The sequence below is a fragment of the Oryzias melastigma genome, linkage group LG22, assembly GCF_002922805.2.
Source record: "Oryzias melastigma strain HK-1 linkage group LG22, ASM292280v2, whole genome shotgun sequence".
NCBI lineage: Eukaryota > Metazoa > Chordata > Actinopteri > Beloniformes > Adrianichthyidae > Oryzias > Oryzias melastigma.
In genome coordinates, this window is record NC_050533.1 from 26,041,741 (window position 1) to 26,051,449 (window position 9,709).

Below are 9,709 nucleotides of genomic sequence, written 5' to 3' on the forward strand. Positions count from 1 at the left end.
TAGCTGACTTGTTCAGTGAGAAATGTTGGAGGAAAGTGAAAGTTTATGATTTCCTGCTGTTTCAACTCACCCTTTCAGACATTTTCAGCTCTACCTTTTTCACTTCGATTTAGAAGTTTTCCTTTTTCTGAAGCTTCTGATTAAACCGTTTTCATCAGTTCCAGAGGACTGAGTTTACCCCAAGCAGCTCAGGTTACAGCCTGTTGGCTTCACAGAAACCTGTGGAGTGAGTTGTTGGATCCACCCGAGCTCAGCAGAACCTCGTTTCTGTTCTGATGAGAACCCTCTTCACCAACGTTTCCAGTAAATCAACTCCAGACTCCTGCTATTATTAACCAAACTGATTTATTATGCATGAACAAATCCCTTCCTGCCTGTCACAAACACACTCGTGCGCTCACACACACACACACTCATACCCAACATTTAAATACACGGGGTGGAACTTTGCAGTGGCTCACTTTCTGGTTGCACATGCTTTAATAAAATGATAATATATTTACAGGAAAAGCAATGACTACGAACAAAACTGGCAACAGCAGCTCCCGGTCCTGCCCTGCAGCACTTTGCAACACTCCTCTGATTGGGGGCTGAAAGGAAAACACACAGAAAACCAGCGGGAAGTTTGGCCGATAAGACGTAGCGTCGTATGTATATGGAGTTCCTCCACTACATAAATATGGCAGTAACACTGAGTAATTCATGGGGTTATTTACAGAGATTGTGACGTGGGGGGGTTACAGTCTGCGTGTGGACTGACGTTTGCCTTCTTTCACGTCGGGGGAGCCGAGCCTGGGGCAGAACCGACACCACCATCCCTCCCTCCGCTCAGCACGGATACTCCCACCAAAATAAGGCACGGTTAATACTTGGACCATGTTCGGGGATCTACAGACTGCAGCGTGCTTGTGAGGCATGTAAACAATTGATCGGATTGATTAGGACTGCCATATCACCTTCCCTTTGTTCTCCCAATCAGCTGTGTGTTCGGCCGATCAGATTCTAACGGGACTTCTGACCCCCAAACCCTTCCAAAAATAAAAAGCAAACCCTCCCGCCCACCCGCACGCCCTCTAAGCTACTCAACACATACAATCACATGGTGACAAACAGAGAAAACTCGTAGTGCCTCCACTACAAACAGGAGAGCGCGGCGCCCGGCAGCAGCCTCAAGTCAGGCCGCGCTGCAGCGCTCTTTGAAGGAGATGATTGATTGATTGATAAGCTGTCTGAAGCCGATTGCAATGTGACTAAACTGAAGATAAAATCTGTTTCCCCGTCCTGATCCACCCGTCTGCTCAGACCAACCTGTGTTCTCCCCACCGACCGACCGACCTCCACCCAGCGCTCTGCACACCACCACGACCACGCGTTCCCCAACCGGACGCCTGACTACAAGATTTGAGGGTTTGCTCCAGATGGGAGTGTTGGCACGGGCCATCTCCACCCCAGACGAGGCTCCTCATCGCGTTCTGGTGGCGGTTCTCCTCAGCGGAGGGAGGCCTCAGCACCAGATCCAGCAGAGGGAGGAGTCCGGGAGCGGGGCAGGAGCAGGTCTGGGATTCTGGGGCGGTCCGCTGCAGCTGTTGGGGCTTCTGGCTTTGGTCGGAGTGATGGTTCAGCTCAGTCGTGTTTCAAGTGGTCCTTGATGTCCTCCTCGTCTGTGTACTCTGACGGCTCGTCTCCGGGCTTCAGCAACCTCCCCACATAATCGTACTTTTCTGAAACAGACAACAGCTGACCTTAAAACCAGACGGGTTCCTGTCCCGACTGCTGATCAGCGTTAAGCTAAAAGTGAAGCTGACAGACGGACTGGAAGAGCGGACAGACATTCTAACTGAACATGTGTGATAACTCCACACCAGCACTGTTGATCCACACCGAGGAAGGCTGGAAGATTTCCCTCCATAATGAGCTGAGCTGAACTACTCTGGGTGCAGTGTAATCCCTGGATTATGACCAATGGGAAATGAAGAAAGCTTTTGTTCCCTTCCAGTTCCACAGTTTCCTGTTAGAACGGACACTTTCACTTAGATCAGGGTCTGCAGCCTTTAACAGTAAAAAAGACATCTGGTCTTGTTTTCTACTGATCACAACTTAGGAGGAGCCACAAAGTCTTATTTTGATCCTGTGCATTCATTACAATGCATGTTTTAATAATAAATATGAATTATGCTTCTTCTGTGGCATGAATAAAAACAGAAGCATAAAAAATTAGTTTTCTGAGCATTTGAAATTATTTTTTACGTTTAATAAAAGTTTGTATGATTTCATTTCAAAATAAAAGACTTGTTGTGTCAGACCGGATACTCCCAGTGCAGCTGTGGACAGCAGAAGATCATACGTGCTTTAAACCAATAAAGGATCAGACTTTTTGCCAACATTTTTCTTAGTATTTGAAATGTTCTGGAGGAAGTATAGAGCAAAGAAAACTTCAAGTCAGCAGGGATGTAAAAACCTTTACACAGTTGATCTTTAAGGTCAGACAAATTTATAAACATAACTAAAGTAAATAAATGCTAATGTAATAACCCTTTCTTAAAAGATACTATTGTTTTATTTGTCTTTAGCCAGAGAGCCACTATGGAGAGCCTCAGGTTGCAGACCCTGAACTAGATGAAGATGTGTGTCTATGACTGAAGTTTCTATCATAGACGATCAGGGCAGCGCTGGCAATGTTTGAGCATGCCATGGAGGAGACTGATTAGAAAACCAAAAGAGACAGAAAGGGAAAGTTCTCAGATTCAAACTGAAACAACTCCTAAACGCTTGATTGTTTGTGATGCAAGGTGAAGATTGCTTCTGAAGAATGTTCCTGCAGAAAACGATTCACCTGCAGTTCTTTAGAGCAGCCTGTCTGACCTTCGTCCTCCTGAGGTCATTCTGCCTCCATGTTGTTTTAAGGAGCTGTTTAAGTGTAGCTCTCTGGGTTTAAAACAGTGTGCTAAGCAAGGAACTTAAAGACAACTCACTGAAAAGATCTTAAAATATCCTGTGGATGACATGAACAAAAACTCGTCTGCAGGTCCTAATTTGTTATCAGAACAAAGAACTTTGAAACAAACTCATGGCAGAAACAGTCCAGTTTGGTGCTGCCACAAACGATAATTTGAATAGTCGACCTATCACCAATTATTTTTTCCAACTAGCCAACTAATCAAGTCATGGATAAACTGGATGTGAAGCACACATCTCAACCATCATTAGCTTTGACCTAACCAAAAACTATATATATATATATATATATATATATATATATATATATTATTACCAGCGATAATGCTAGTGAGAATGCTGTAAGCTGAATTTGACTGCTGAAGATGCTGAAATTGATAGCTAAAAACACTGAAGCTTATAGCTGAAATCGCTGGAGCTATTAGCTGAAAACCCTGAAGTTAATAGCCAGCTAAAATATTAGTTAAATGCCAAATTGACCAAAAAACTGAAAAAAAAAACCCTAAATTAGCCAAAACAGCTATCATATAGCCGAAATATTAGCTAAACTCAGAAACAGCCTAAAAAAATCTTAATAAATGTCAAAAAAGTCCAAAAAGCTATCAGAATGCCGTTATAACTTTCAACTTTACTAAACTCTGACTCCTTGTAATATAATATAATGACTAATTGACTATTAAATTAGTCGTCGACTATTTTAAGAGTCGATTAGTCGTTGATTAGTGGGCTAATCGTGGCAGCTCTAGTCCAGTTTAAAGGATGGCCAGTTTTTCTTCTTTCAGCTGGACTCAGTAGAAGGTGAGCGGTCCGCTCAGACCACAGGACTGAACCAGAACGTACCCATGAACTGCATCTCCCACTCTCTCACGCTCTCCATCTGCACAGCAGTGAGGTCTGACAGGTCGTCGTACTCGTCTCTGAGGAAGCCTTTGTCCAGGCAGAAGGTGGCCAGGCCTCTGGAAGCGTCGCGGCCCGCAAAGATCCCGTAAGGACCATCTGAGGAAAAGAGCAGGGAAAAAAAAAGAGTCTGCGTGAACATGGGCCGGTTCTGCACATTGCTTAATCCGTTATGACGGGGGGAGGGGGCGTGACTGTGGATTCAGCAATGGAACAAGCCCGCACTTGGTGATAAACTCTGACCTAAATATGCAGATACCTGCTCGGCATTAAAAGCCTTCCAGCCAACGAGCCGGCTCCATAAACGACATCTGGCTGCAGTAAAAGCAGACATCTGTGCCTTCTTCTGAGACCTGCTGGTGACGGTGACTAAGCACTTTCCTCACGACACTCAAGATGTCAGACGAACGTAGAAGAACCCCCATGACCCAGGAGTCTCAGAGCAGCATGTTCACGCGTTTGAGGCTCACGTGTTTCAGTAAAGGAGGAATAGAAATAAAACACAAACATTGATATTGTGACAGCTTCCTGTCATCAAACATCAGGGGGGCGTCATCAGTCCCCGATTCTGATGTTTGAGCACAACATGCTGGGAACATGGACAGACGTGGCCGACGCCGTGTCATCCAGGAAATACTTCCAACAATCAATGAAAGCCGTTTTGGTTTTTTACATCAAAAATCTCAACAAATTTGTAAAAATAATATAACTTCCTGCTTTTATTCTGGTCACTGCTTGAACTCTTATACGTTTCTCATTTAAATCCTGTCTTTGGGAGCCAGACTTCTGCTGGGACTCTGACATCTGTGCAGCCGTGAGAACGTTTGACCTGCTGCACGTTGGTCTTTCTGGTGGAGCTTCTGGGCAGGCGAGCATCATCTGACTCTCATGTGAAAACTTTTTGCCCTTTAGGCTTCCTGCTGTTTTCCTTTACTCCAAAAACATTGAGGAAAACCAGAGTGTGTTCAAAATGAAGGCTCCCTGAAGCCCAACAGAACCCGGACAGGAAGATTAGATAAGCCTTAGCACAAATCTTATCAAGCATCTTCCTGGTTAAAGTGCAGGACGTGAAGTTTGACGGCATCTGGATTAAGGACAGTATTTATAGGAACAGAGTCTGAACATCAAAATCATTTCCTTATATTGAAATGCAAGCCTCAATGAGCAGCAGCAGTGCATGAGACTGATTTGGACCAACTCTCTGAAATGTCAGAACTGATGAGAGCTGTACTTGTGAAGCTCCAGGCTGTTGATGCCGAGTCTGAAGTCCAGACAGTAGGTCAGCGGAGAGGGAGCCCTGCAGAGCCTGGATGAGGCTACAGAGCAGGGCTGACACGATCAGTCCACTAATCGACTATTAAAATACTCGATGACTAATTTAATAGTTGATTAACCTTACTTTATATTCTATGGAGTCGGAGTGTAGTAAAGTTGAACAAAGTTGTGAGAGTTCAGCGCCAAAAAAAAAAAACAAAAAACAAAAAAAACAAAAAAAAAAAAACACCTTTTCTTTGTGTTAATGCTTAGTAAACATTCACACTATAGTGATTGTTCTGCTTCTTCTTTCAGGACGTTTTCAGCACGTAAAAACTCAATCACACTTTCAGCGATTTTAGGTTTTGAAATATTGAGCAAAATATGCCCCATAGGAAATAAATGGGAAAGTCTTCAAATGCAAACAATTTCAGTAGATTAGCAACAAGTCTTTAGATATATTTTCAAGGGATATGTTTTCATCTTTTTAAAATAAGTTTCAAATAAATTTGGAGTTTAGCTAATATTTTAGCAACATGCTAACATTTTTAGCTAATTCAGGATCTATTGGGGTTTCTTGGAATAATTTGGAGTTTAGCTCATATTTAAGCAACATACTATTTTGCAAAATTGGCATGTATTAGGGATTTTAAGAAATTTTACCACAAAATTTTCAGAAATTTAGGTCAACTTCAGTGCTCTATCATAGTTCTTTAATGACATTTTCCAGTCTTTTAGTGAATTTAACATTTTGCAAATAGCTTTTGCAATTTCAGTAAATCTCTCCAGTCATTAATGTGAATCCTTTCAGCATTAAGCATTCACACTAGCATTATTGTAGGTGATGCAACTTTTCTAGTTATATTTCAGTCAGTGAGACCAAAACTTTATTTTTTGTGAAAAAAAAAATGTTTTGTTTTTTTTCCAGATGCCGACCTCTTGATTTAATCTTGTTTTAATCCCAGAAACTATTGAATAGTTAATCATCTTAATTTTATTTAGTTTGAAGCTAATGATAGTTAACATGTGTGCTTTACACCCTTTGCGGATGACCCAATTAGTCGACTAATCTGAAAAAAAAAAAAAGATCAGTGATTAGTCGACGATTAAAATAATCGTTTTTGGCAGCACTAGTTCAGAGATTTTTAAACAACAAAACCTGAAAAAACGACTCATATTGTCCTAAAATCTGCTTATAAATGAACTGTTGTGTCATCCTAAAGACCTAAAACACCTCGTCGTGTTCTGGACGGCAGAGCTTTGAGCCTGAAGAGTTGTTATTATCTGACCACTGTCTGCTTTGATGTCAACTCATTTCCATGTCTCCATAGAGACACGCGGACATGCCCTCAACTAAACTATCTGCTTAAGTTTACGAAATGACCAAACACGGTTGATTTATCTCCTGACCCTCAAACTTGTTCTCCTTTTACTCCGTTTTCTGTCGCACGGCCCGCGCGCGCCCGTCAGGTGTGCGGGTCGCGCGGAGCGACACTCGACACTGAGCGGCGCTGAATAATTATAGTTTTATACTGAGCTGACAGGAGGGTCCGCCAAGTGTGACGAACTGCTGAGTCGCAGATGAGCCGAGCTTTATCCGGACCGAGCCCGGCTTGGAATGTGTGAGGTCCAAGTAAAAGCAGTAATGTGATCTTCAGGTTTGATACCAACTGTCCCGCCGCGGCGTGGCTCCAGCCCCGGGGTGTAAACAAGCTAACAAACTAACCAGCAAATCTCACAAAAAACGACAACTTTGACCCAAAGGCGTCCAGAGAAGCTCCAAGAACTGGTTCGGTTCGGGAGCTGTCCCGCTAACGGCTCCACGGACGTCCTGCTAGCTAGCTAGCAGCTCGCGCCTCATTCAAAAACACAAAGCCAGCTAAGCTAAAGCGGTTTGCGCCCAAATCTGATCCCGGTCCACTCACCGCAGGCGGCGGCCAGTCCGCCCGCTCTCCCGCCGCCAGAGAACCCGCCAGACGGCCTGCACACTCACCTTTACCGTAAAACTTTTTGCCGCTCGTCACGTCGAACACTTTCATGTTAACGGCCATGAGAATGCGGGGGTTCTGCACCCCGTCGTACTCCCGCAGCTGCTCCAGAGTGAAGTCCCGTCTCCTCATCTTAGGAAGCGCCGAGGCCTCGTCGCCATGGGCCGCGTCAGCGCCGAGCCGCCTGCTCCACCGGCGGTACACCGCCACGCAGACCGCCACGAGCACAACCAAAATGCTGAGATTCAGCAGCATCCCGACTAAGCTGAGCCCGCTCGCCTCCTCCGCTGCCCCCTGCCCGCCTGTTGTGTCAACTGATCCGCTCGAACTGTCTCCATCGTCCGCCATGCTGCACAGTTAGCGCCTACACGCCCCTGCCGAGAAGCTGCGTTCACGTCCGGCTCGGAACGACGAGGACACTAGTTGACTTCATCAGACAAAGCGCACTTCCTGCGTTACACGCAACCACCTAATCCCAGACAACTTCCTAACCGATATTTATCTTCAATTGGGCTTCACGTCATCATGCAAATCCAACAGTTGTTATGAACGGGGAACAAAAAACTGCCTATTCTGAAGCGGCTGGCAGTGCTGTCCACGTGACCTCCAAAATGTAACGCATTCCGGATTACTTTTTATATCATTGAAAACTAATCTTCAGTCTCACAAAACTTTGTTATTTTTAACGACTTTCTTGGTAAAACATGTAGAAGTAAAATGCTGAAGTCACAAGTGTCCATCCATCCATCCGTTCATCCATCCATCCATCCATCCATCCATCCATCCATCATCCACACATGCATCCATTATCATCCATCCATCCATCCATCATCCATCCATCCATCCATCCATCCATCATCCATCCATCCATCCATCCATCCATCCATCCATCCATCCAATGAGTCACTAGTTCTCTCAGCATTGGAGGTTAGAGTGTGCTGAATCCCTGATTCACTAACAGACGATTTTCCAGAGACAGAAGTGATGAATAATCAGACAGCTGAACCAAAACTAAACCAACACAAGAGATTATAAAAATGATAACAAACAGCACAAGGATGTGAATCTGTCAAGAATGGTTACTCTGGCGTCTCTATGTCTCGTTGTTTTATGGAATTAACTTGAATTTCTGTATATTTTCATCATTGTAATTCACATTCATGCTTGAAAAAGTCCATCAAGGGGCAAATACTGCAAACTCACTCCAGCTTGAAGCATTATATAGGCAGATGCTGTGTGTGTAGTGTGTAGTGTTTTCACCTCCGTCCTCACTCAATCAACGGACGGTGTTTTTCTTCATAAAGTGATGACACTTTAGTGACACTCCCTTCCAAGGAAATGATTAAGGAGAAGTTCTTCCAAATACTAAAAAAGGAGCAGAAACAAACCGTACACAGAAAGATAGGGTTTGATGCTTGAACAGGTATGGGGCTGAAGTTTCCATGGGACACGTGAAGGCAGCATCGCACCCGTTCTCTGGAGGATCCTGGCTGCTGAAGGTTTCAGTAAACAAAACCATGCATCCAAAGGTTACAGGAGGCCACTTCCGTGTTATTCTTCCTAATTCTGGATGCATAAACTCATGCAGTAAATAACTGAGTAGCTGCTTTGTCTTCATATTTGCAGTCTTATGGCAAATTATTAATGCAGGGATTTCAGTTTCACACTTTCTCAGTCATTTGTTGCTGACTGCACAAGCAAACAAGACTCAATCCGGTTCTTGGTTCTGATCCGAGTAGATCATGTGTGTCAAAGTCATGATCTATCCGGCCCTCCAGATCATTTTATTTTATTGTTATTAATGACCGATGTTATCTTGAGCTCATTTCTAACTTGTAGACAAAATATATTTTTATGAAGAGTAAAATATTGAAAGTTATTTAAGGTTTAAGTTGATTTATTCTGGAATAATATTCCTGTGTTTTTATTATTCATAATTATGTTAAAAAGTTACAGTGCTAGCTTTTTGGACTAATTTGGCATTTACTGAGATGTTTTAGGCTATTTTGGAGTTAAGCTAATATTAATATGCAAGCTGTTTGGCTGTTTTTTTTTTTTTTTTTCTTGGGCTATCTTGAAGCTATTTTTTAAACTACATGCTAGCTGTTTTGGCTAACCTAAGTTTGTTTTAAGGCTAATTTGGCATTTAGCTAATATTATAGGTGGCCATAAACTTAAGCATTTTCAGCTATCAGCTTCAGGGTTTTTAACTATCAATTTCAGCATCTTCAGCAACCAAATTCAGCTTACAGCATTCACTCTAGCATTATTGCAGGTACTGCTATAGATCTAGTTATTTATGATAAAAAGTTCAGTTTTTAAAGTTTTAAAACAGTTTTAGAGTGTTCAATAAGTGTTTATCCTGTTCAGCCCGTGACCTACGCTGTGTTTTGGATTTTGGCCCCTTGTGTGATTGAGTTTGACACTCCTGCAGTAGATGAAACAGCTTCAGTTCCTGCTGCTTTAACTGGAGCTTCGATTGCTGTTGTAGTTTGTGGAATTCAGCTGCTGCTTCTGCTGGGAACCAGAACCGGCTGATCCAGCTCAGCAGCTTCTAACCCCAGCAGCTGCAGGTAAGGAGGCCCAACAGGGACAGATCACACGACACACCTTCG

General features: G+C 43.4%; 1 protein-coding gene across 2 annotated transcripts; it reads right to left on the minus strand.

The window, feature by feature from the left end:
* Window positions 1–326: 326 nt before the first annotated feature.
* On the minus strand, window positions 327–7,650 carry pgrmc2 (progesterone receptor membrane component 2). 2 transcript variants are annotated; one of them, XM_024271265.2, is made up of 3 exons: window positions 7,100–7,627; window positions 3,796–3,951; window positions 327–1,721 (listed from the first exon to the last, which is right to left on the minus strand). In XM_024271265.2, the coding sequence occupies exons 1-3, from the start codon at window positions 7,440–7,442 to the stop codon at window positions 1,624–1,626; spliced, it is 597 nt and encodes a 198-aa protein (XP_024127033.1). In that variant the 5' UTR covers window positions 7,443–7,627; the 3' UTR covers window positions 327–1,623. The 2 variants fall into 2 exon arrangements, with proteins under 2 accessions (XP_024127033.1, XP_024127041.1); XM_024271273.2 differs by lacking the exon at window positions 327–1,721 and having other exon boundaries at window positions 3,813–3,951; window positions 7,032–7,650.
* Window positions 7,651–9,709: the final 2,059 nt, after the last annotated feature.